Consider the following 26,793-nt stretch of genomic DNA (forward strand, 5'->3'; position numbering starts at 1 on the left):
AGCATGCGCAGTTGCGGGGCGTGCCGGGAATGGCGCCGCCGTGCTGACGTCAGCGGCGCGCGCGCGCGCCTGCGTGCCGTGCGTCGCGCGGGGAGCCGGTTCCCGCCATCCGCCGCCGCGCCCCGCAGGTACCGGGAGCCAACGCGGCCCCTCACGGCGGGGCCTCGCACCGACACACCGTGACGGGGCCGCGTCCACAGGGGCCGCCTCCCCCTTCACCGACCCCACTCAGCTTCTCCCCGCTTTACTCCCGGGAAGGCCGCGGCTCGGCGTGTCGGTGAGTGCCGGTCCGTGGCGGTCCCGCTCCACACGTGTTGTGATCCCCGCAGGTTGTGTCGGTGAGGCCCCGCCATGGCCCTGCTGAAGGTGCACGGCCCCGTGAGGTTGTACTGCATGCAGACCGGAGTGACCAGGTGGAAGGAGGGCTGCTTCGAGGTGGTGGAGAAGGATAACAAAGTCAACCTGGTGGTGCACTACGGCATGAGGGGCATCCCAAAGACCTTCCAGGTGGGTGCTGCCGTGCCCGGTTACCGGCTGTCACTGCTCATACTGCCTCCTTCAGTAGGGCCATCCCTCGGTGTAGCCTTGAGTTACTCAGTTCTGGTGTTATGGCATCTGCTGGATCAGAAGGGCCGAGCTGCAGGTGTGGAGCTGCGGCTCAAGTCTTGTTTTGGGATGTTCTCTCTTTGTGTTCAGCCTGGAGGTGGAATCCCACTGTTTGACCACGGTGCTGTGCTCCTTTATTCCTTATGTGCCTTCCCAAGGTTGTCATTCATGCTCTGTTCTATCAGGTTGAGTTTTGCTGTTGGTAGTTTAATGCCTGGAGCTGTGGTTCTGAGGGAGGATGAGCCTGCCCAGCAGCTGTCTATGCCTGCAGGGATAGGCTTTGTGTCTGCCTCTCTTCTGGCTCTGGAGCTCTGTGGGAGCTTGGAGAAGGGTTTTCACTTGGATTGGCCATCATTATTTGGATCAGCTGTGTGGCAATACTCAGGTTGGGCCACTTTAGGAGGAGGCTCCAATCTGATGGGCAGCCTCTTGTTCTGCAGTGCGAGGTTTGGCTGTGGTTTCAACTTGCAAGGATGTCATTGTGTAGCAGCGTGTAGTTCATAGGAAAGGCCACAGAAGTGACAAAGAAATGAATAACTAAGTGCAAAAGGAGTTAGGAGTTGAAAATGACTTTTTGTATTGACACACGTATGGTTCCTTTTCCACCTCCTTGTGAGTGACTTGGCAGGAAGCAGCAGTTGGTTCATGTCGTAATACAGTGGTGCAGCAGAATTAATGGAGAGAAGGAACTATTTAAAACTACCCTCCTGCAGGACCATAACCTCGAAACATTTGACACCACGTAATTGTTACAGTGTTGTACATGGGTTACATGTTTTGCTACCCAGCCAAGTTTTTTGAGCTGTGTCAAATCTGTTTTTCCTGTGAGAGAATTATAAAGTGAGTAGAAATTTGTGCCCAACATTTAAAACTGAAGACTTTTAAACTTCTCCTATCTTGAAATAACACTTTGAATCAGATATAGGAGCTTCAGGCAGCTGAAGGGTGCAGGGTGTTGTCATTCCTTTGGGTTAGAACCATCACACTCAAGGGCAGAGCAAGTTTCAGAAAGCTTAACCGGGAATGTAGGGATTGCTGAGCCATAGTAGTGCTGTCCTTTGGGTTATGGCAGCTCCCAGGTGACTGATGGCATTCATGGCTGAGAGGTTTAATGTTCACTTAGAGTAGAGCAGGGGGATGTATCTCTGTGCAAGTGCCTCTTACCCTCTCTCTCAATTTGAAGTGGTTTGTTTGAATCTGTATTTTGGCCTCTTTATGGTGACAGTGGTTCCTTTGTTTTCAGTTAAGCCATAACATTAAGTCTGTGACCTTACGACCCAATGGCAGAAAGCTGTGCTGCCTGATGCTGGCGTTGAAGGATAGCAGCTTCCTGACCATCGATAAGGTACCGCTTAAAGATGCCACTGAGTTGCGGGTGTTTTTGGATGCGGTCCATCAAGACAGGGTTCACACCGGTAAGTGCCCTTACACACCTTACACGTCCAAATGCTGGTCAGTGAAATGAGCATCGAATCAAACGTTGTGTACTTTTCCTGTCAGCTGGGAAACCCTCTCAGGGATCTGGCAGCTTTGGAGGTGTGCTGGGCAGCAGGACCACACAGAAGGAAGCTAATAGGCAGTTCTCTCATATAGAGAATCAGGTTTGTTCAACTGTTCATGTTTTTCCTCTTTTCTAATCTTAATTCATTTCCCCCTCTCATTCTCTTATCGCATGTCGTAATAGCACTGTCAATATTTAGTTTGCACCCAAAGTCTTAGTGATCTCCAGGGCTTGTAATAGATGTGCACAGGATGGTTGGTGATGGTGATTCTTGCTTGTAAGGAGACTCATAGTCTGTTTGCTTTAGGAAGGTCAGCGTCTGCATGTAGAAAACAGCGTATGTTCCTCACGCTGAGCTCTCAGTCAGGCAAAAGAGAAGCAGCAATTGAAGGAGAGCGTATGGTCGAGGCTTGCTTCTCAGTTTGGAACATCTTTGTTTCTAAGTACTATGTGTTCTAAGTACTTTTTCTTTAACAGACTTTACTTCTTCCTTTTTTCCCCACCACGGTGTATCTACCAACTTTAATTTACGCTGTAATCTCTGTGAATATATCTTTACAGCCCTGAGGGCAAGTATTCTTTGACATTGGCCCAAAACAGATTTTACATGTTGCTTAAGGGCAGTCTCACAGTAAAAGCTCTTAAGGTTGTGTGCACCTTGGTAAGATAAGGCATGTTTAGTTTTCACATGTCAAATTGACACACATTCCTTAGTCAACGTGTTATTAGCTCATTTCGTTGCATCAGCCCAAGGCTGTCAAGGCACTGTTTTAATTGTGTGATTTTTATATACTTTTTTTTTCCTTTTAATGCCTTTTAATTTGATCTGAGGGTGGTTAGGAGTCGTGCTTTGGGTGTTTTAATCTCAAATTACTTAAAGGAGGTTTAAATTCAAGTGCCCAACTGACTTTGTCATTGGAACGTGAGAAGTTTGTTACTGCTGTGGAGTTTCATGCTTATGGCTTCATTCAGTACAGTCAGAAGTTTGATAAGTCTAATGAATGTGAATCTCTTGCTCTATCACAAGTGGCACTTTTCTGCTTTTGGGTGCTACACTGTGGCAAGTCAAGCAGTGGTGTAAATGCTACTGGAAGCTCGTGGTGGTGGTCTTGTTTTTCACGGTTTTTATTGTCTGCGTTTTGCTTTTGCAGGCTACTCCCAAAAGGGTGACTGTGGAAAGTAAGGATGAAAATGTATTTCGCAAAGTACTGGGCACCCAAGCTCGGGCATCCGTTAAGAGCTCCAATGGAACTGGAACACCTAGCAACAGGGTGAATGCTGGAGCATCTCCAGCATCATCGGGCCCCCACAGAACAGGCTTGCTGGAGAGCCGGTAAGGGCTCCACATGCTCTTCCAACTGTGCGTGTGGCATAGTACAAGTTTAGGTCTCTAGAGAACTGCAAGTACAGTTGCTGCACCTAGAAGAAAAATAGAGTTTGCTTCTTCTTCTGGTTTTGTTGTTACTTTTACAAGGATGTTAAAATGTGCTTTTCCAGCCTCTTGCTGGTCACAGGCACGTAAGCTTTATAAACGGCTTAGAAGGTGGGCAGTCCAAAATGTTCTCTGTGTGCCATGTTATAGAAGTGAAAACTGTGGAAGGTAGGTGAAACACACATAGCACTGGGAAATGCTCTTCTGTTGGAAGAGGATCATTTACTTGCCTTTCTGAGAGTGACCGCTTCAAATTCTTTCCTGTCATTAGTGAAAAGAGGAAAAGAGCACAACCTCCAAGTTCAGAGATGAGTGAAGATTATCCCAAAGAGAATGATTCTTCAACGTAAGTAACTGTTGTTTCTACTTTCTCATCTAAACTCTATGCATTTGTAAAGGAAGTTCTGGGTGTTTCCTGTGTTGGCAACATAGTACAGGCCAGCTTCTAGTTGATTTCTGAACACACTGAGTTCTTGAAATGAGACTCGCCTACAGAGTTAATGAGGGAAATACAACCTGATCTAGCTGCTGCTTTGCAGGAGACCATGCAAAATTTGTGCCACCTTTTATAAGCTCAGTCTGAATTGTCCCCTGTATAGCTGCATAGCTATGGGTAGCTTCTTTCTACTGATTTTGAGTATTCTTAAGACAAATCTCATAAATTGTTACTTGGAAAATACAGCCTATATGTGCAGTTGCATTTAATCGTAAGTAAAAAGTCTTGTTTAAATAATTGGTTAAACTTGTGAGCAAAACTTAGCTGTTCACTAGACCTAACACCTCTATTACTTGACATGAATGCTTTAAAACAAATCACGAACGTCAACCAGGGCTATCCTGTCTCTTCTGTAACATCTCTGACTTGCTCTTTTGTATATCTACAGGAATAATACCGCCATGAGCGATCCATCATGGAAATACTTAAACAGTAGCAGAGAGAAACAGTTAAAACTGAAGCAAGAGGAGGAAACTAGGACGTCAGGTAAAAATAAAAGTAAATCCAGATATGATACCTGTTATTTGCTTTGTTGTTGGCTTAGGAAGTTTTTTCAGAGGTTGTTTTCCTGGTCTGCTTTCTTTGTGCCACCAACATTTATACTTCCTACAGAGCAGTATCTAAGACATGGGCATCTTTCCTTTGCTTTCAGAGCCTACTCTAGCTTATCTTTCACTGCTGATTAGTGTGACCCTGACCACTGTACTTGACTGTTGAGGCCAGCGAGTGTATCTGCCTGTTTGAAAGTTCAACAAGCAGCTTCATGCTTTGTTCCCAGTGGCCCTTCCCTTTGGGAGGGGTGTCCTATAAACGACTCAATTTCCTCTCACCCTCTTTCTTGTTTATCTTCAAAACTCTTCCGTGGCATTAATGCCCACGCAAATTGTGGTAGATTTTTATACTTGGAGTCTGTACTGGTTGCTTTTACTTCCCTGCCTCTATCCCAGAAGTTGCAGAGGGAACTCTTTGGGACCAGAATTTCTGTTCTTTTTTGTACCAGAGTTTCCTGTTGGATGCTGGTGCGTGTAACAAAGGTTTACAGGAAACACTGTAGTATGGACAGAATGTATGTAAGCTACTAAGCACCCCACTTTGTTGATTATAATCTCAGGACTTTAATTCTGGTTCTGAAATCATCTCATGATGATTTTGGAACAATGAAACAATCGTATTTTGCCCTGAGTGTGTAGTAATTTAGTTTGGAATTTGAAGAGGGATGGAAAAGTGTTTCAACTTCTATATATTTACATTGAATTTCAGACTGCTATGTTGGAAATTGTTAGTGGGCTTTCTGTATTGTGTATCTCGTATATTTGAACAAAAGACTGTGTTTTATTGTCTTTCAGGTAGTTAAAATGGTTAGTGATAGTTACTTCTAAATATCTTATGGCTCAGTATGGATGTAATAGGGATTGTGGAGTCTCCTTCTGTAGATATAATCAAGGCCTATAGGGATGTGCCTACCTGTGAGACCTATTGTAGGGAACCTGCTTTTAGCAGGGAATCTGGACTTGCTCTAGCGAGTCCTTTCCTACCCTTGCAATTCTGTGTTTATGGTATGAAGTTAAATTCAAAATCCAGGGTCTTTTTGTGTACGTGTTACCAATATTTGTGGTAGTACTTTTAAGACACTTGCTTTAACACTTTCTCTAATGTATCTGGAGGATAAATTTTGAAATCTTTTGGCTAAGTAATTTGAAATCATTAGTGTCTCATGTAAACATCTGAGTTATGTGAAACAAGGTGACCTACCTCTCTATTTCTTTTTATAAAGGTGTTTTACCGCTGCAGTCATCGACCTTTTATGGTAGTAGGTCCTCATCAAAAGAGCACTCCACTAGCAGTTCCACCCTGGACAGGTAGGACTGATTCACTACCCTGAGCTGTAAATGACAGTCCTTTCCTAGGAATTAGGATCTTCTGTTTCCTGTGTGTTTAACACTTATTACACAGCTTTTATGCATAAAATGTGTATAGCTTAAAATCCCATCTACTATTGCTCTGCTAATACCTTTCAACTACAGTACTGCTTTAAACAGATGGACTTTAAGATCACTCATTTATAGTCATTGTGAATGACTGATCTAGATGATACCTGAATTGTAGTTGGTTCAAGTGATGCTGCATACACCCCTGTAGGTGTAAGGAAATGTAACCAAGTGTTCTGAATAGCAGTTTGCTTTTTTGTACCTCTGTCATTCTGATAGATACTAGTCGTCTCCTGTGACTTTGCTAGTCCTTGTCCTCTGTGGTGATACAGTTGTGGTGTCCTGAAGTATTACTGTTTAAGGCAGAGCAATAGGAATCCTACCCTTCTTATTCTTTTATGATTTTAGGTCTAGCGTATCCAGCCAGACTACTCCAGCCAAAAGGAGCTTGGGATTTCTTTCTCAACCTGCCCCTCTTTCTGTTAAAAAAGTGAGATACAGTCAAGATTACACTGGGTGGAACAAACCACGAGTGCCCCTTTCCACCCACCCTCAGCAGCAATTACAGGGGTAGGTTTAATTTTCTTTATCTAGCATGCATGCCTTTGTCATTAGAACGTGCATATTCTTGTTATAGTTGCCCCATGGGGCAAAAGATAGAAATCCTGAAATCAATGAAGGATAACTTGAGATAATTGCTATTCCTTTGACAGTGCTTCAATGATTCGCTCTTCTATCTTGTGCACTTACACACATCGTAATATTTTGATTGTAGTAACTCATGCTTTCCTGACAGACGTTGCCTCCTGTAGTGTGAAGGGCAGAAGGAAAGCTCCATTAAAAGCCAAGTGTGGGCTACCTGGGGTGATGGATGATCCTACGTGGTGTTACTGCTGTTTAACATGGGCACCTTGATACGTTTATGTACACACTATGCTTAATTCTCTGTTTTTCAGGTTTTCTAACTTAGGAAACACTTGCTATATGAATGCCATTCTACAGTCCTTGTTTTCAATCCAGTCCTTTGCTAACGATTTGCTCAGGCAGGGTATCCCATGGAAAAAAATTCCGCTCAATGCGCTTATCAGGTAAAATGCACTTTTTTTTTATGAAGAAAAATAACAATTAAGCTAATAGAGCCTTATAGGGCTCTTCTCTTTACCTTAGAAGAGTCTGGATATTTTTGTTTGGCTCCTTTTCCAGTGCGTGATCTCTAATTAGAATTCCACGTGCTTGAAATATGAAAGGTTATTTTCCATTTCCTGAAGTATTTTCCATACGAAACTCCCTTATCACAGGGTAAAACCTTGTAGAAACCCTTCAAATAAGATGCCATGTGTTTTATTGCATTTGTCTGAAGTCCTGGACAGCCACTCAGTGTCTCATTGCATTGACTTCTGCAGTCGCTTTGCCCATCTCCTAGCAAAAAAGGACGTCAGCAGCCCTGAGTTGAAGAAGGAGTTGCTCAAGAGGGTGAAAAGTGCCATCTCAGCTACTGCAGAGAGATTCTCTGGATATATGCAGAATGTAAGTATCATATGGTCTAGAACCAATTATGTATGTTGTCCTTTGTTTGGACTGTGTTGAACTCCTGTCAGGCTTCATCTCCATTTGGCAGCAAGTTGAGCTTTCGATTGAATTATGTTGCTTGCCCTCTGCTAGATTTAAATTGCCTTATTGTTGCTGAAGGTAATGGATAGAAATGTAATTTCCCTCACCCACCGGTCAGAGATAGTGATTGGAGTTTTAGAAAACGATTTTGTTGAGATTGCCCTGTTTCTAGGATGCACATGAGTTCTTGAGCCAGTGTCTGGACCAGCTGAAAGAGGACATGGAGAAACTGAACAAAACTTGGAAGAGTGAACCAGTCCCTAATGATGATAGCTCACCTGGACGGGCTTCTGATGATCTTTCAGCTACCAAAGTTTATACTTGCCCAGTTATCAGTAACTTAGAGTTTGAGGTTCAGCATTCTATCATCTGTAAAACGTAAGTGTGCTTCTGAGCTTTTCTCATTAGGAAGAGCTTGTGTTTTCTGTGACATCCGCTGTAAATAGAAATAAGTTAGCAGCATGTTTTTGGTTTGTCTTTTTTAAAGTTACTGAATCATCAAAGTTAAGATCCTCAAACTCATCTTTATCATAAACATGAACCAATTTCATTCTGATATGGATAAAATAGAGCATGATGCACTTGTTTTCTGGGAGGCTACTTTAACCTGAAAGTATAAATTGTTGATAATTTTAAGTTTATTTTTTACCAGGCTTACATAAGCACCTTTCTTTGCTAGGTGTGGTGAAACGGTCACCAAACGGGAACGGTTTAATGACCTCTCCATTGACCTTCCTCGAAGAAAGAAATTGTTTCCACCTCGGTCAATCCAGGATTCCCTTGACCTCTTCTTTCGGGTACGTAGTTCATATACATAAATAAACAGCAGAATTGGAAGGAAAATATTGTTCATCATACTTGCATTAGCAGATACATTGTTAAATTCTAAGTTTTGCTACCCTTGTTGCTCTTGGGTGCCCTCTTGCCAGATCACATTGAAGATTAATATGACTTTTAGTATAGCTGTTTTCTTCTGGAGCTTTTATAACAACCAGAAGAGATGTCCTTTCTGTTGAAAACTGTGTGGTGCTTAGTTTGTTCCATAGTCTTTGTTCTGTTTTAACACAGGCGGAGGAAATAGAGTATTCCTGTGAGAAGTGCAATGGAAAGTCTGCTGTTGTCACACACAAATTCAATCGGCTTCCCAGGTAATTGCTGACATCTGTTTCTTTCTTTCTTGGAAACACATCCCCAAAAGTGCATGCAGAAGCATGAAGGATGAAATGTGTAATAGTGGGATGGGACATCATGTATGGTGGCCAGCATGTGAGGAAGATCCACACACAGGCAGTAATTTCTTCACACTGCTCTTCAGTTTCCTTCTGAAAACCTTCTATGTGCTGAGTACCCTTTGCAACACTTCTTCCTTCCTCTGTCACTACACAGGGAGGCCTGAATTTTCCCCTTTTATTGGATTCTCAGGAGAGAGTTATGAACAGTAAACAGGTTTTCTGCATTTAATATTGAGTGCCCAGTTGATCTGACATGCTAGACTGAGCTGGGGATGTTCTTATCAGAAGTCACGTGGGGGGTTTTGCTTTGGTTTGTTCTTCTGTGCTGATCCTTGGTTTCTCTCTCAGTAAACATGGCGCTTCAAGAAAGAATGCAAACACTTTGAGGGTTAATGGCATGCTCAGTAGTTTTAGACCTTGTGGTGAGGTTCTGTTTATTACTTGGTGGTAGGGATCATTTTCTGATGGGATGTAAAGCTAAAAGAGAATGTTGGATGCCTTTATCTGGCCACTGTCCTTGTCCTGTGGTGCAAGCTTGTACAGAACATGGTAACTTGATGTTCTGCTAAAAGCATAGCTTGTGTTTTTCTTAACTGTGATGATGATACTGTCACAACGCTGCAAAACGTTTGTCAAAATATTTGGCTATTAGGACAGTGTAAGTGTTGATGCAGCTGCCTGATCTAAGTAGCTGGTACAAAGTACAGCGTAAGGGAGGAGGTTCAGTGCAAGGAAGCTTTTTCAAGCTCTTTATATTGTTCTGATGAAAAGCTCTTCTTTAGAAGTGTTATGACAGATAAAATGAGAATGTCTTCCACTGGGCACAGCTCTTCTTCAACTCTGGGAAGCTGTGTGCTCTCTGTCAAATATCTACAAGTAATATGCGATCACTGTGGTGCGTTGAACAATAACATTCTGTTTGTTTTCTATGCCTGTCACCATGAAGCAGGAATAATGTGTTTGGTAAGAGCTGCTTGCTTCTGCCTGCCTGAGGAGCAAGGTGGTGCAGATCAAAGCAGAAAGCCTCTTGGCAGCCTGCATTCTGCACCTTGTGTGGAGTTGGGAGGTGGATGGGAGAGTGATTATGCATCTCTTACTAGATAAGAAAGAGAGGTAATGCTTCTTTCTTTCTCTCCCAAGCGATGATCTGTTTTAAAGCACATGAATGCACTTTTTGTAAACAGAATCGCTTGGATTTTTAATAGCTTTTCTAACTTGTATCTTGAGATTAACGTTGCGATTTTGTATTTCTCTCATATTTTTCAGGGTTCTGATTCTTCATCTGAAACGATACAGCTTCAATGTAGAATTGTCTCTCAATCATAAAGTTGGGCAGCAGGTGGTTATTCCAAGATACTTAACCCTGCTTTCACACTGTACAGAAAGCACCAGGCTGCCACTGACGCTGGGCTGGAGTGCCCATTCTGCAATGTAAGTGTACAGCCTAGGTTCTGCCCATGCTGTGTTATGCACCCACAGTGAGGTTGTCAGTTGTCAGATCTACTCTATCTGACGTCTGCATAAAGAACCATCAAAATTATGCAGCCTCAGGTGCAAGATATTTAATCTAGCCTCTTGGTACAACATCTAGGTTTCTTTTTGTTTGCAGCATGCTTAATTCTGCTGAGAAGGTGTGACATCATTCCTTTTTCTGTTAATTTCCACTTGCACACTTCACAATGTCATTCATTTTTCATTGTCTTTACTGTGCTACTACAGTATCTGAGCACTTCATGTGTTGAAAATACTCTTCCCTAGGGCAGTTATTTTGGTACAGTTGCTTGTCCTGAGACACAGAGATTAAAAGTAGCAGAAGTCACACAAATGTGTCAGAATAAGAAACAAAAAACCCTTAGGTCTTTTGCCTTGCATTGCCTTCTGACATGCTGTAAATGTAGTGAGATAGGATACATCTGGTATCTGTTCAGCAATACAGCACGTGGTCTTTTGCTGGATACTTAGTGGAGTTTGAGATTTAACTCGAGGCTTCTTAAGGGTTTGCATTAAGACTAGAAATCTTCACCTCCTAAACATAATGAAAAGTTTAAGCTAACCAATGCAGGCATGCTTTAAAACATATTTTAAATGGCTTTTCAATGGTTGCCCTTTTGGTAATTGTTGAAACCATTTTGATTAACCCAAACAGTGAAAAGGTGACAAAGCTGGGGAGAAATAGCCTTGGTTTGAAGAGAATGATGGAAATGGTTCCTGTGTTGGTAACCATGTGATGGGTGTAGTGGTAGCAATGGACTTCAGGGAGTCCATAAAAGGATCAAATGGAGCAGGAGATTTGCTTAGAAGATCTAGAGGAGAAATGGAGATGTGGGATGTGCCAGAAAACCAGCTAATCCGGACAGCAGCAAGAGACTGTGGTTTGGGAGCAGGAACTCAAGTGTTGGTGGGAATCAGGGAAAGAGGAAAGAGTTCCCTTGGCGTGGGAGTCCAACGCCTTTGATTTGAGAGCTTGTCCCTAAGGGTGCATCACTAAGAAGTGAATCAAATGTGAAGGATTACATCTGGTTTTGAACTGCTGATGTATATTTATGCTATCGTGGAGTTCTTACTCTAAAAACAAGCAATTAGCAAGCACGTAATAGTATTCTACTTGCTGCTTTGAACATGGATTTGCATGCACAGCAGACATGTAAACATATATTGTTTTAAAGACTAACTGCTGCGATAAATACTTTGCTTTTGTAATAGCTCCCGTCCCCTGAAAGCCTCCCAAATGGTGAATTCCTGTACTGTAAGCACTTCTACACCTTGTAGGTGAGTGAAAGTTTCGAAATGCTCTTGGCCTGGCATTTCATGGCATGGCTTTTGAGACACTTTGGAATTGCATAGTTCTTTCTCTGTGCTATCTGTTGTGTAAGTTGTTTTCGGTGCTGTTTTTTGATATCTGAGCTTTATTGGTGTTAAGTGTTAGCTGAAAGAAATGTTAATGCTACCATCTGCCTAATTGACACAGTCCTGTTAGCGTTTCTCTTGAGAACCTTTGGGAACTCAAAAGCAAGCAAAGAAGAATTTTTTCACGGAGAAGGTTTGATGAGAGCTGCGTTTTGTTTGTGCAGATGATTGGTCAGTGCCAAGTATTTTAAACCGCCTTGCATTCATTGTCACAAACCACACATATACAAAACAACTTGTTTTCTAATTCTTCAGTCTGACTCCTTTTTTCCCTGTTTTTATTTATGGAGCTGCAATGAGGTTAGGAAACAGGTGGTTGGCTCCTTGAGCTTGTTTGTAAAGGTGGGAGGATGTGATTATGGCCTGAGAGGCCAGTTTTTGACATAGTGGGAAATGTGAAATTGCACTGGTGAGTTTCACATTGTGGAATGCATGTAGAACAAATTTCCTAATTGAGGACGTATCTCAGACTCAAAGTCTCTCATCTTCTGCTCTAAAGAAACAAGGATTTATTCCAGTGAAGGAGCTTTTTTTGTTTTGGAAAACAAAAAATTATGCAGACTTGCAACTTTCTATCCTAGTATTAATGTGAGTATATCCTAGTATTGATGTGACAAGTCTTGCGTCCAGCTTAGTAAACTTCAGGAGTCAAGTAAATGGTTTCTGCTGAGTTCTACCTGTTATTGTCTTGTCTCAAATGAATGCTGTCCAGGACTGCTTTGTGATGAAGTGCTGGCTCTTGGCTTGTGTAATTCTGTAGCGATTGTGCTACATCGTGTAACAGGCGTCTTGTGAAAGAGAAAAGCAACCCTTGGTAGGCTGTGGGGTAAATAAGCTATGAAGTGTTTATTTATTGCCTGCATGTTGGTAAATTTCTATTTTCAACACTTGCAGCTTGTTCCCTAAATTGTATCTCCCCACAGCCTGAAAATCTGCTGTAGCAGTTATTCATTGATTACTATGAAACGGATTTGTGCAGTGCTTTGAAGTTCTATAGCTGTGTGTTTTAATTTACAGGAAGTATACTTTAAAATCAAAGAGCTCTGCAGCACTCTATGTGGATTCAGACAGTGACGATGAGCCCCTGAAACGCTCTGTTGCCAATACCCAAAGGGTGTGCAACATACAGTTTAGAGATCAGCAACAGCCTCAAGAAGAGCCAGAAAAGGTAAGGGAGGGGGGGGGGAGAAAAAAAGGACAAACTTCTGTATGCAAAGGAGCTGTAAGTACTTGTGGCTTGCCTGTGTTTTCCTTAGCATAATGAAATTGATGTAAGATGTTTTCATTCCTAATTAGTGCAGTGATGCTAAAAGGGTGTGTTTTGCCATGCCAGCTAATTGACCTCTCTACAATTGTCTTGGGTTCCCACTGGGAACGGAGGTAATTGTGTTGTAACTGCACTTGTGGGGGTGTGTATACCAGCTGCTTGGCAGTTTTGCTGGTCCTTTGGGCAGCTTTCACTAATGACTTTTCCATACAGAATTGTAATGGACTGTCAATAATAAAATTACGCAGCAAAGCCCTTGATTAAATTAGTGCTAGTACGCATTGGGCGAGACAAAATAGTCAGTTGAGGGAAGTTCTTGTGGCTGAATAAAAACATGCAAAGAGGTGGATACCTGCAGTTTCTCATCTCACGAGAGGATCCTGATCCGTGTGATATATATAATAAATGATAAAATAATGAGTATTGAATTACCAGAAGACAGAGCTGGGAAGGACTACAAGTGTGCGGAAGCTCAGAAGTACAGTTAGAATGATCTGAGAAACTGCCTAAAAATAGGGGGGGTGGTTCAGTATAAAGCAGGCTGAAGGCACTAATGTTAGCAGGGCTGACTGGCTGTGAGTGCAGGATGAGAACAGCTGGGAAAACAGCGGGCCTTCAGAAAGGAGTAAGGGGCAACAGTTGGTCACAATATTAGGATGACTGAAGAGGTAAATATATAAGGGAGGCATAGCCTACAGGGTAAGTGAAATTGGCCTTTGTTTTTTTCCTCAGCATTGAGCTGTGGCTGGAATGCTGGATCTAGCACTGAAATGAGTTAAAGATTATTTGGAAAGAAGCAAGTGGAGTGAAACGTGAATGGTCCAACAATTTGGAAAGAAAGGTTTTGGAGGAAATAGTGGTCGAGTGAACTTGGGTCCTTTAGTGGAAGGGAAAACCTCGACAGAGTGTGTATCTTCAAGGAAGGGAAGGCAATGAATGGAAGCACTTGGGCTGTTTTTCTTGGCTTCGGTAGATGGAAGCAATAGACTAAAATTGCAGACAGTAATTTTTAGATTATACTTTAGGGAAAGCTTCCTGATGTTCAGGATATTAAGTGATGGAATGGTTTGCTTTGGGAGTAAGCTGAGAAAATCTTGCTCTCAGAAGCAGAATGAGCCACTGCTCTCTTGCAGTAGCACATCTGTGGTGGCTGTGGGTGGGGCAATTAAACTGGCTTCTCTTTGAAGTGTTCCTTCTGTACAGAGAGAACCCCTTTCCAAACTGCCTTAAATGATTCTTCTTCAAATTTTGTTTGTGAGGAAGTGAAAGTAATCACCATCACAGCCCTGTGCGTGCAAAGATGGTGGGAATAAAGCCCATTAATTTGAATAGCAAATTAATGGGGAGGCTTTCCAGCCTGTTGTGGGAAAGAGACGGTGGTGGAGATGATTCCGTATAAGTTACTTGGTGCTTTGAGCACCACAGACCTGAGCAGCCATCTGCTGTTGTTAACCACATTGTCCTGGGAGGTCCTGGTTCTTGGCATGGCATCTCTGTTACTGCAGAGCTACTATCAGGATGTTTCTCAGTGCATTTGTGTTAGGGCCTCGTGTGTCCCATACGTGGCACTGCACAAAAGCAGTCCTGCCATGTAGGAGAGCAGCTGGGATACATAACATTGGGCTCTAGGTGTAAATACCAGTTACCTTGCTGACAAGGGCAAAGCTGTGGTCTCTGGCTCTGCAGGTGAAGTAGTATTTTAAGTACTTTTAAAATACATTTTTTTAAAGCAACCCAAATTGAAGCCTAAGCTGCTTAAAATCTATGCAAATAAATTCGAATGGAAAAGTTGTATTCAAATAATGCATTGTTGTTGCCAAGTCTTTAAAGTCCAGATGCTGAATTAGTGGTGGCTGTTGTCAGAGCCCGTGGAACCAGAGTTTGCTTGAAGAGCTAAACCAGTTTTGACAGTAGTAGTCTACAGGTGCAGAGGGGAAATCAGAAAGCTTAGAGTGGCAGGTACCCTGATTTTCCTATTCGGTGCACAAATAAAATGGGAGGAAAAAGACTAAAATCTATCCATTCTGATTGTTGGAGGCAGTGATGACTCAACAAGCAATTCAGTTGGGTAATTCATTTGCTAATCTTGTTTGATAAGCCAGTTTTAATGCAGGGAGTTTGCTCAGTAAAATCAGTCTTACTCATCAAACGCTTATTGTATGTAAGTAAAAAAGCAGCAGTAAGATGGATTCTTGTTCTTATAACAAAGTTCTGAGTTGCATCCAAATGCAGTTTGGAGTAAGACCTCGATGAATTCATAAATAATCATTAGAAAACTATGGCTTGTAATGCAATATACAAATGCAAATATATACATACCCACAAGTATGATAAGTAGTGTAGCTGTTTAAATATGTAAGCATAGAGGATAACCTCCTGATAAAACAGCTGGTATAAAAATGATGGAAATGCCTACACTGGTTACAAATCAGTATGGATTTGGAGTCAATGAGCATCTGCCTTAGGAAAATAACTACAATAATAATGATGGACAAAGTCAGGTCAGGAGTTTTCTTCCTTCCTCTCAGGTTAAAGCCATTTTGTTCTCCTTAATAAAGGATGTTTCCCTGCTTTTCCAGATTAACTCTTTTCTTGACTTGCCGAGCACTGTGTTGTGTCCTTTACCCCCCATGATTTCTTACAGCAAGTCTGTGCTGCCAGACCTAATTTTAATTCCACTTCATAGCAGCCTGATTTCAGTTCCTGTTCTTCCATCCTTTCTTCAAGCTTTATTCAGATGCTGCTTCAGCCTGCTGCGTTAATAAACTTGTAGTTTTGCAACTTGTGCTCTCAGGGTTTCAGCACTGACTCGCCAGAGGCTTGCTGTGATTTATCAGCACCCAAAGGTGTTGAAGGAGAGGGGAAGAGTTGCCTTGGCTGTGTTAATCTACAGGGCCTGTAAAAACTGGTTGTAGTTGATACTTTAAATATTGTTCCTTGGAGTGAATGTAGCTACAAAAAGGTTGGGTCTCCATTGAGACTCATAGAACTGCCTGTTTAATGTTGACAGGGCCAATTCCCCACATCCTGGGTTTAATAATAATAATTAATTTATGTGGAAGTGTAAAGCTGGTGTTGTATACCTGTTCATTCAAGTATTTAATCATAACTCCGTTTATTTCTTAGAGTTCTAAAAGGAGTAAAATGGAGGGCGATAAACCTGAGCTGGGCAATTCTAGTTTTGATGGGATGAGCGATGATGAGCTGCTCGCAGTTGTCTTAGAGATTAGCAAAAAGGAAGCTTCTCTGTCTCTGAGCCACGATGAGGATAAACCCACGAGCAGCCCAGACACCGGGTTTGGAGATGATGAAATTCAGGACTTGCCCGAAAACCTGGAAACGATGGAGACAGAGAAACCCAAAGCACCATTAGAATCAGGTAAGGCAAAGTAACCACCTTAATTGTGCTATGATGAACTAAAGCAAGTTACTGATATCAGCAGGCTGGTAATATTGGAGGGCAGAAGCCAGATGTGAGCATACTGCTGAAACTGTCTGAATTTCTCAGTTTTCTCACAGTTTTCCAGTACGTAAAGCTTGTAATACATTGAAAGTGTATTTTCTTACATGTCAGTTGCTGCTGTGGTAAAGGTAGGTTGTCTTCAGAGTTCATCGCCATCTTTTTGTCTCCTGATTACCGCACACTTTCACTCCCTGCCTTACCAGACAATTCAAATGATGAAGCTTTGGCAGTGTCTGGGCCCTAATCCTCTGTCATCAGCAAGTGGTTGCATCTCGGCAGCTGCTGCATTCAGATTGCTGAGGTGTAAGAGTGATGTCTTCATTGTGTGAGACCAGAATGCTTTCCTTAATGCAGTTATTTTATTCTCTAGTTGCTAATGAATATAACCATATTTTTTCTTTCTAAATGAGAGTAGCGAGCCTGAGAGACTCAGTATGCAAAGCATGGCCTCTGACCCAGAAACAAGGTTAAGTACAGGAAGACTCTTTGATCTCCTTGTGGGGAAACTGTGTCTCGCAGCTGAAGGAGAATGAAGTGTGTATGTGCTACATTCTTTCACACAAATGTTTAACGCCACTCGCATGGAAGAAAAACAGGAAAACAACATCTTTTCCTTCTCCTCTCAGAACGAGGAGGTTTGGTGTTAACAAAAATAGAGAAAATCAAGCTTGTTTCACTGGACAGTTCTTGACAACTTTCATGTTGAAGGTTGGTTGGTCTCTAAGAAAACCAGATGCGTGCTCAGCCTTGCTTGTGCTCAACTACACATACTTCATAACTATGGCTGTGAAAGGCAACTGTGAGAGCCTGGCAGCAGCAATGTCTCTTTAAGTTTCCCTTGAAAGGTGTAATGCAATTATTTGGAGGCTGTGGCGTTTAAGCAGGAGGTGTGTTTAATGGATGCCTATCTTTTCTGATTAAGAATTCAGTTAGACACTTAGCATTGAATTGGGCTTTCTGTATTTGCGTATGATCAAAAACACAAGTACTATTCAAACCATATGGTTTGGCATTCAAATGAGACGTGCATCTTTGTATTTCAGGTTAGAAGTTATGGCAGCTGAGTATAACACCTAATGAGTTCACAGCCCTGTGTTCTGCTCGGAGGAAGCTTGAAGGCAAAGATTGCTTTGTTTTATTACACAAAGTGATTCTAAATATTAAAGATTTAACTTGATTCAGTCTATTTTATCGTTAGTAATCTTATTTCTTATAAACATTGAATTGTTTGCAGCGCTTTAAAAACAAACAAACCAGAGTGTAGGACCCTGGCAAGTTTAAGTAGAACAGATGTCTCTTCTGCTACAAGACCCTGAAATTAAATCAAAGATTTCTTACAGTAGAAATCTTCAAAGATCATGTAATAAATTCTGTTTAGTTGTTCATCTTAAGAGGATTAGACTGATGGATTATAGTTCTGGTTCTCGTGGTCTTACATTTGAGAGGTCATAGCTGGTAAGACTCTGCCTTGTGTAATCCTTGCCAATAACTAATGAGCAGATGTTGAAGTCTGCATAGGGCAGAGCTCTGAAGTTTCACATGTTGCTGCATGATATGATGACTTTTGGAGCAGGTCCTAATGTTTTCACCTGCAAGCAAAAAGGAGAATGAAAGTGTCTTGCAACTAAATGAGATGCGTGCGGTGGTTGAATGTGAGCGTTCATTCCAGAAATGGTGTAAAAACAAAAAATTAAACCAGAAACCTGACTTGTGATACTCTGTTTGCTTTGAAGTTCAATTGTGAAGTCTTAATCTTTCACTTCTTTAGGTGCAGTTGTTCACAAGGTTGAACTCTTACCTGAAGTAAAAGCTGACAAATTGAAGGAGTGCTTGAGATTTGTTTCCCTTTCTCATACAGATGATTAGACTTTAAGTGTAGCTTTGCTTGTAGTACTCTGAGGTATAATATGCAATGCAAACCTCTCTTTTTTAATCTTTGGTTACTTCTAGAGCAATTCAAGTGTCAGCTTTGTGGCTGTAGGAACCTAGTGGTGTGTGACATCTTCCTTTTAGTTGAAGTTGCTGTTTGAGTAAGCATAAAAGAAGAGGGTTGGCTCAGGAATTAATCAATTGATTCATCTCACACCACTTAAAATTACAAGGCTCCTCTTTCTGAAGCTTTTTCAAACTGTTGACGTTTGTGTTTTGTTGTTTTTTTTATGGCTGAGGTCTCCTTGTCAATAGATGTCACTGTGCTGCAAGGATTGTGCTTACAAACAGGAGACCCAGAAAAGCGTAACTGTACTTTCTGATCCTTCAGGTCCTGCCAATTTCACTGAGATAACTAAAGATTTTGATGAGAATAAAGAAAACAAAACTCCAGGAGGCTCGCGGGGAGAGGTTGACTGGCTGCAGCAGTATGATATGGAGAGAGAGAGGGAAGAGCAAGAACTTCAGCAAGCGCTGGCTCAGAGCCTTCAAGAACAAGTAAGAAGTAATTTGCTCCCTCGAGTTAACATTCCCCAGCACTGGTAAGCTGATGGCTAAAGAAAACCTTGTGTTCACACAGCGACTGAAAGGGGATTCTGCTCTTGTTTTTGAGAGAACCTGATGTTCTAGCTCTGCTCCCAGCAGATTTACAAGACCTGGAACTGTTTTCTACATGTTTAACTGCCCCTGGGAAAGCAACAAACACTTTGCCTGGTCTGTCTTTAAATAGATACCCCTTTGTCTGCTCTCTGTTAATGCCAGAGCTGTTGTGGTTTTCCTTGTGAGATCCCATATTTCCATGGCTCTTGGATTTTCTCTCCCATTCCTCATTATAAGGTGCTTGTTGGTATGTTCCATGCCAGATGTAGCTTTGATTCAGTACCACTGAGTAGTTCATTGAAGATCCTTAAATGCTTTAGAACAAGTGAGATAAAAGGCCTCATGTTAATAACGTAAAACTGCCTTTTGAGTGTTGCTCTGCTATGATTCTGAAGTGAAAATCTGCTATTCTAATGAATCTGGCATGAAAATGCGGTTACCTTGGTTTGAAATATGTAGTTAGGGCTTTGCATTCAGGTGCACAGGAGGCATTCAAGGACTGAATTAAGAAGCCAGCACAGCAAGTGTTCCTGTAGTGCTGGGAGAGGAACAGGAGCATGATGCTATCCAAGAAAATAGGAAGGATTTGTTGCCAGACTCTTTTTTGCATCCCGCCTTTGTGAATTCCACCTGTTACACAGAACATTGTCTCTACTTTCCCATGGCCAAAAGCCAATAAAATCTGTCTGAGTTTAACAACTTTGTCTTTGGGCAGAAATCTCAACTTTGCTCCAGTGCGAGGAGCTCTGTGTGTGACAGCTTTCCTTAGCAAACTCATTCAGATGCTTTTCAAATCAATGATGCAGTGAAAGTGTTTGATGTTAGTGGGGGCTTGCTCTGCTGCATACCAAGCTTCAGGAGCTTTGACAAGCCCTAATGAAGGTTTGTCCCAGGTTCTGTCGAACGAGAACATGGGACTCTTGCTGGTTGCAAACACTTCTTCACTCGGAACCTTTAATTTCCAGTGTCAGGTTTGTTGTAGAAACCAGAGCAGCACAGTTTCAATGGAAAAAAGGGCACCACAAGAATTTTAAACAGCAAACTGTCTCAATGAACTAAGTTTTGTTCTCTTCCCATCAGGAGGCACGAGAACAAAAAGAGGATGATGACCTTAAACGAGCTACAGAATTAAGTCTACAAGGTGAAGCTTATTTAACTTTTTTCCAGCATGTTGCTTTTGAAGGAAAATAGACCTCTGTGTGTATGAGTGCAGCTCCTGACTGTAAGACAGCTGGGATTTCAGGCCCTTTTGATGGGAGAAAACCAACATAGGGTCTGTCCTTCCCAATTGCAGACTGTCTTGAGTCTCAAGTGCTGCTTAACACCTGTGTGGGGCTGGCATGTGAGTGATTGCATGCAGCCTGGCAGGGCAAAGCATAACAGAGAAGAAATTCCTGCTCTAAAAAGGGAGTGGGAATAGTAAGGAAGCGTTGTGGTAAGGTGCTCTTAGATGCTTGGGCACCTTGAAAGGCCTTCAGTGGTGACCAGATGAACTTATCTGCTTCTGAGGAGCAATAAGTGCTGATGTCCTCCAAAAAAACAACAACAGTCAATCCTGAGTGGTGTCCTGTTAATCACAGCTCCTCACCCCCCCCCCCCCCTGCACTTCACAGCTGCTTTAATTTAACCATTGTAAGCACGGCCACTTCTAATGAGCACTGTACAAACCCTTGCATTAGTCGGGTGGCTGCAGAATCCCAGGAAGTTAGGAACAGTGTGTACAGGGAGCTGCGGTGCCTTCCGGCTCTTTGCAGAGCGCTGCCTGTATTCTGCTCAGCCAAGCAAACTGGAAGTTCCTGTGGTGAGCAGCCCTTCTTAGGGCTGAAAACAATGAAAAAATGCCTGCTGCCAGCAGCAGCAATTGGATGCCAGTTTAAACTGAAACATGTACTTTGTTAATGCAGCTTGTAGTTTAAAACTGTAATTCATAGCTTCTCCTTGCTCAGCTTGAAGTTCCCCGACCCAGCTGGCCTTGCTGCTCTCAGAACTGGGTCTGGCTTCATGCTCTGGGTGTTTCCCTGCTTGGATTCTCATGCAGTGTTGTTGTTTCTGTGCTGTTTAGAGTTTAACAGCTGTCTCCTGGACGGTGTTGGTTCTGATGAGGACTCTGGGAATGAGGATGTGCTTGACATGGAGTACTCAGAAGCTGAAGCAGAAGAGCTGAAAAGAAACGCTGAGGTGTGATCTATGATTCCAACTGTTAACTGAGAGATACAGCCCCTTCTTTGCAATCGGCACAGTGTTAGGTAGCTTTAAAGAGCTCCTTTCTGATAAGGGAGAAGATAGACCCCTTGTAGTTGTGTATTTTTCTGTTCTGTTGTGTTATTAAAAGAAAAAAGTAGCTGCAGAGAGACCCCTCTGAGCTTCTCTAAGGTATGAATAATGATGAAAAGGAAACAGTAATTGTATATGGGGAGTGTTGCAGAGGATGGAACTCCAGACTCAGCTCAGTGGAGTTATATTGTTATCGAGCATTAAGCCTTAATATTTCAGAAGTAAATGTGCTATTCCCTTTTTGCTTATCCATGTTTATTTGGTGGATTGTTTCTGACATCAGTGGAAGCTGCATAGGAAGTGGTTGTTTAGGGAACTTTGCAGAGTAGAGCTCATGTCAGCATCTGTTCTGAGGTCAGAGTGGCTGCTTTGCATTCATATCATTTATTTTGTTGGGTTGCTCAAAGATCAAATGAAAGTAAGGAGCTTTTTCCCTGCTTCTTGAAGGACTCTTGCATTGCTGTGAGTCAGGGTGTCTATTGCTGTAATCCTTTTGCAGCTTTAAACACAATAGCCAAAGCCCATATCTCATGTATAAATCATCTTGCCCATAGGTTACATGGGACAAAAGTGAATACTTAAACTCTTTAACTGGACCTTGTTTTCAGACAGGAGAGCTGCCTCACTCCTATCGCCTCATCAGCATTGTCAGCCACATCGGAAGCACATCATCTTCAGGTAAAAGACACCGTGTTTTATTCTTCATCTCTTACTGAGATTGAAAGCCTGAGAAACAAAATTACCATATCAGGGTTATTTGTAAAGAGGAGGAGTTTGGTCAGCAAGAGCTTACTTTAATTGTGGATTGCTGGCAGTGAAGCAGGGTAGGGGTGTCATTGTGCCAAACTGAGGCCTTTGGGTGCAGTGCTGGCTGTGGGATCTGTGGCACTGCCTTTGCTTATCACCAGCTCACTGACCAGCAAAGGCAGAGCATTCAGGGTCTTAGGGATGTTTTAGCCTTGTAAATCTGATGTAGGTTGTTGGGTCAAGGCATCCTGCTATAACCAGCTTAATGGCTGGACTGCAGCATGAAAAGCGCGTTTTATGTTTTCAAGGCCACTATATCAGCGATGCTTATGATATCAAGAAGCAGACCTGGTTCACCTACAACGACCTGGAGGTGTCTAGAACTCTAGAAACCACTGTTCAGCGTGACAGAGACCGAAGTGGCTACATCTTCTTCTACATGCACAAGTAAGTGGCTTGGGGCGTTCTGGTACTGTTTGTGATAGCAGATCTCTTCTTCTGCTTTGATGCGATGAGAAGAGTCTCTATAAGTGGGTCAGAAGGAATTACAGTCAAAATTTTATACAGAAATGACAAATTCAAGTGCAATGGATTCATTGTCATTATATGTCACTGGTTTATAGTATTTAAGAAGGTACATTAAATCATCTTTCGAAAAGCTGAATTTGGTGTCTCAGCCATTTGTTATTTGCACCAGGAATCATGATGGAGTTTGGATTTTGTCCTTATTTGCTTTAAGGTCCGTAAGTGCCCTTACCCGTGCTGCTAGTGGTTGTATTGTTGCAGCCGTGGTCACCTCAGGACGTGAGCAAGATGAGATTTGTAGATGGAAGTAATACTTCCATCAGGAGTGCAACCCATGAAGGGCTTCTGTAACTCAGTTTGTTCCCTTTTTCTGTCTTTACTGGTCACTGTAGTAAAAGATACTACTTTATCTCTGCAGACTGTGTCTTGTGTTCCTTCAGATCCTATTACTAGCCCGGACTTACTTGAACTGTTGTTACTGTTCTCTGGGGCTTCCCAGTGGTCTTATTGTAAGAAAAGAAAAGAAAATGCTTGGGGATTCAAGGAGCCTTTCTGAGAAATGCCAGATAAGACACCTTTCTCCTCGAGCTTTGTGGATTTAATCCAGTTGCTGATTCCCTCGGGGCCGTATCGCATAGCAGTTGCTTCCTGTATGTAAGTTTCGCTTTGCTCTTCCCCTTGTGTTCTAGGGATATCTTCGACGAATTGCTAGAAACAGAAAAAAATGCACAGCCACTTAGCATGGAAGTAGGCAGATCGATCCGGCAGCCGCTGTGAGGAGTCCAACACCTCGTACCTCTTGAGGAGCACGGAAGATCCTGAACTTGTGCCAGACGTGAGGGAGTAACCAACAGCTCAGGGCTAAAGCAACAGACAAATGGTAGAAATTCGGATGCTCGTGTTTTGCAGAACCATCTGTGCAAGTTCTCTGGGCCCGAAATACGCTTGTCAACCTTGACATCCCGGGGCGATCCTCCTGTGGTGAAGTTTTGATTGTTCCTCAAACAGTTTTGTCAGCGTGGAGCCTTAACGAGTTGCATCGAAGCCACAAGACTACAGCTGCTCACAGACTGATGGGAAAGGAAAAGCTGTGCAAAAAGAGACTTCAAAAAGCCCATTCACCGGCCAGGTGTGATGGGGAAGATTGACATATCACTCGGCTCTTTTTCGTTTGGGTTTTCTTTTTTTCCTTCTCCAATGCCAGTTTAAGCAATAGATTCTGTAAGCTGGCGTGTGTTGTGTTGGGAAGCCCGGCTCACCGAGTACACTCAGCGGTCACCTCACTGCACAGTGCCTGAGCTGATGCATTTTGACATTGGTGGGTTTGTAAGCTCTCTGCTGGTGACGTTGCAGTTCATGGAAGCAAACTCTCGGTGCTGCGGAATGTATTGCATACCTGGTGGCAGCTCTGTCTCTTCCTTTTAGCGGTGAGATTATACATGTGATTTCTTTGACGAGTATTATCGATAGCGTTTTCTTCACTACATTGTTGTGTAAGTTTGGAGAAGAGAGGTGTGCAGTGTTCCTTGCTGAAGTTTGCGTTGCTTAGGGCTTGCTTTGATGTAACTGACCCAAGCTGCTGGGGTAGGTGACACCTGGAGCAGGTGGAAAAGAGAAGCTGAACTACGGCAGCTTTTTCATCTTGCCTTGTTCTGTGCAGCTGTGAGTCATAGTGAAACGGCAATGATGGGAAGAAGGCAGGGCCTGCAGCTCCTTGCTTTCCCCTCTTTGCTTGAACCATGGTCTTTCTTTGGTCTTCCCTTATCCCAGGTGCAGAAGGAGGGATTTCACTGCAGCTCCTGTGGCTGCTCTTACTGAGCAGTGCAGGGTGCTCCAGCTGCTTGACTAAAGCAGGTGGAAATCTTGTGTTCAGTGCTAACAGAGCAGGTAATGGAGCGTGCTCCAAAATACTCATTTAACGGCTTGTTTCAGCAGGGAGAAAAAAGAAAACACGCCTATTGACTTAATTTCTTTAGCACCTTCGCACTTGTTTAGCATTGGCAGATGTTTTGCTGGCATTTCCTTACTTCAGAGAAACTGTTGCTATTAAGCAGAGTAGTTGCTCTTTTTGGCCTCTAGTTCTGGTTTTTGCAGCTTGAGTTTTAGAGGCGAAAGGCTTCCTTGTTTAAAAAGAATAACACACAAAACACCCTCTTTTTTCTTTGCTGTCGAGGTAGTTTCTGGGTTATTTTTTTTTTAAACTTCTCGTTAGGAGTTTCTCAGGAATAAATCAGCTGAAGCAAAGCAGGAAGAACCATCTGTGCAGAACTGAGTGGGCACTTCAGTACCAGGGCTCGTCCCAATGGGCTGTTACAGGGCAATGCTTCAGTGGCCTCTCCTCACCTCCATGTGCAGCAATGAGGGGCAGCAGTGACAGCCCTTCTGGGCCCTCCTGGTCCCTTTTAGGTGAGCACGTTGGGCACAGCCAGGGTGACATCTTTGTGGTTCCTAAGGGAGGGGTGAATGGTTGTAACCAGAACCTTGTGAGCTGCAGCCGAAGCGGTGTATATGTTAATTTATTACAAAGCATTATACTTTTCTATTGTCGGTCCTTGGGGAGGTGATGAACTGCTCCATCCAAGGGGCAGATGTTTTCCCCTATTGCATCCTATGCTAGTGCTGTACATAACTAATGGTGTTCCTGCAGGATCAGCAGTCAGCTCTCCTTTCTCAGGACGGTTTTGAAGGCACTGTGCTCTGTTTTAATTTCTAATAAAAGCCAACATTGCCCAAATTCCCAGTGCTCTAACTTTCGTTTCAAACCTGTTTTTTGCTTGGAATGAGGTGAGAAAGCTGATGCTTGAACCCAGCAGTCCACGTTCCGTGAAAATAAAGTTCTTGTTTATTATTGTAGCCTGGAAAGAATTTGCAAACATCTGTGAATTACTTCAAGCTTTTTTTTGGCCCTTGGTGGCATGTCACCCTGGCAGCAGGGGCTGCAGAGCCTCTTCCTTGCTGGGGATGGGGGTTGTCCATGGGGGTGAGTGGCCTTCTGTGCTCAGCCCTTCCTGGCGCAGCAGAACACTCAGCTTCTCTCTCAGCTTCTCCCCGTCCTGGCTTGTGTGTTGGTAGGGACTCTCAGTGACAGTCCCCTAATGCATGCAGGCTTCTGGCACAGGCTGCTCCAGAGAGGAAATAACTTTAGAGCCCTGCAAATGCTCCCAGCCCTTAGCACAACAGCAGCTGGTTGTGCAGGCACTTGGCTGCCAGAGCTCAGGGTTCTTTGGTGCAGAGTGGGGATGGATCAGGACTGACTGTGTGCAGTAGTGACGAGTCTGACATGTTACAAACCCTTCTTAGGCTTTTCCTCAGCTCTGCGGAGCTGTGGTTAAACATTGACCCACTCCTGAATCAGCTTAGCGTAGTCCAAGTGTGATTCAGCACACAAACCCAAGGAGCTGCCATCTTGCCTTTCCTCTCTCCCTGCATTATATGGCTGCGATGATTTGATCCAAGTTTGCTCCTCTGACTCTGGTAGATGTGAGAACGCTCGTGTCAATGGACCGGAGCCTGTGCAGAGCAAGGACTGACTGCAGCTGCTTCACGAGGAGCAGGGCTCTGAAGCTTGTGGCTGCGCCATCACCTTTCACTTCTGCTCAGCACTGATGATAAATGCCTGCTCACCTTCCCTCCCATCCTGTGCAGCGCGGTGACTGGGGTATGAATCCAGCACGCTGCCTGGAGCAGTCCAGCATTGCTGCAGTTCACCCTGGCACCAGGCATGTGGGGATTTGCGTTCTTCAGTGATGGAAGAACTCAACTGTTCTGTTTTCTTTTCATGGAGCTAACTCTCCCTGTAACCGCCTGCCAAAGAGAGCTAAAGGAATATGGGACCTCAGCCCTGCTGGGTGTTACTGGGGTGCCCAGGGATGTGCAGCTGAGGACATGCTGCAAAGCCACCCCATGCTGGGGTTGGTGTCTGCCTGCTGCAGCCTGACTTTGATCCTTTACACTGTTGATGTGGAGCAGCACTTTTCTCTGTGTTTTAGCAGACCTGTTCCTCTCATTCTTTACAGATTTTGCTCTTGTTCCTCTCCCCCTGCTGTTTAAACAATGTGTAGATAGTTGGTTTTTGGTTTTCTTTTGTGCAATTAAAACCTTTATTAGCCCTCTCTTGGTTTGAAATCTTATTGCTGCCTGCCCTAGCGCTCTAAAACCCTTGTTGGGTATGTGGTGCACCCCACATCACCCCTATTGCCCCCCATGCCCTACCCCATGCCTGCCATCCCAGCAGGTGCAATCCCTGTGCTTCCCGTACCATGGCTTGTCGCTTTT

At 43.2% G+C, this 26,793-nt stretch overlaps 1 protein-coding gene across 4 annotated transcripts; it reads left to right on the top strand.

Moving 5' to 3' along the window:
* Nucleotides 1-54: 54 nt before the first annotated feature.
* On the top strand, nt 55-26,630 carry USP37 (ubiquitin specific peptidase 37). Of its 4 annotated transcripts, none has more exons than XR_014948264.1 (24): nt 55-128; nt 330-507; nt 1,850-2,021; nt 2,107-2,207; nt 3,259-3,440; nt 3,811-3,885; nt 4,424-4,521; nt 5,810-5,894; nt 6,372-6,533; nt 6,920-7,051; nt 7,367-7,490; nt 7,747-7,952; nt 8,254-8,371; nt 8,643-8,722; nt 10,073-10,237; nt 11,510-11,575; nt 12,731-12,881; nt 16,107-16,359; nt 18,704-18,914; nt 20,053-20,113; nt 21,035-21,150; nt 21,855-21,924; nt 22,302-22,440; nt 23,208-26,630. XR_014948264.1 is itself a non-coding variant. In XM_015868951.2 (24 exons), the coding sequence occupies exons 2-24, from the start codon at nt 352-354 to the stop codon at nt 23,293-23,295; spliced, it is 2,967 nt and encodes a 988-aa protein (XP_015724437.2). In that variant the 5' UTR covers nt 55-128; nt 330-351; the 3' UTR covers nt 23,296-26,630. The 4 variants fall into 4 exon arrangements, 3 of the variants coding, with proteins under 3 accessions (XP_015724437.2, XP_015724438.2, XP_015724439.2); XM_015868951.2 differs by having other exon boundaries at nt 18,704-18,870; XM_015868952.3 differs by having other exon boundaries at nt 55-507; nt 18,704-18,870.
* Nucleotides 26,631-26,793: the final 163 nt, after the last annotated feature.

The sequence above is a fragment of the Coturnix japonica genome, chromosome 7 (genome assembly GCF_054131305.1).
Source record: "Coturnix japonica strain WE chromosome 7, WE-NBRP24, whole genome shotgun sequence".
In the NCBI taxonomy this organism is placed as follows: domain Eukaryota; kingdom Metazoa; phylum Chordata; class Aves; order Galliformes; family Phasianidae; genus Coturnix; species Coturnix japonica.

What these genes read in the sequence shown, in the direction of transcription:
- USP37 (XM_015868952.3), top strand. Translation starts at nt 352, where the DNA reads ATGGCCCTGCTGAAGGTGCACGGCCCCGTGAGGTTGTACTGCATGCAG. An exon ending in AAAGAGAATGATTCTTCAAC is followed by an intron (nt 3,886 to 4,423) that starts GTAAGTAACTGT and finishes GTATATCTACAG; the next exon opens with GAATAATACCGCCATGAGCG. An exon ending in TACAGAATTAAGTCTACAAG is followed by an intron (nt 20,114 to 21,034) that starts GTGAAGCTTATT and finishes TGTGCTGTTTAG; the next exon opens with AGTTTAACAGCTGTCTCCTG.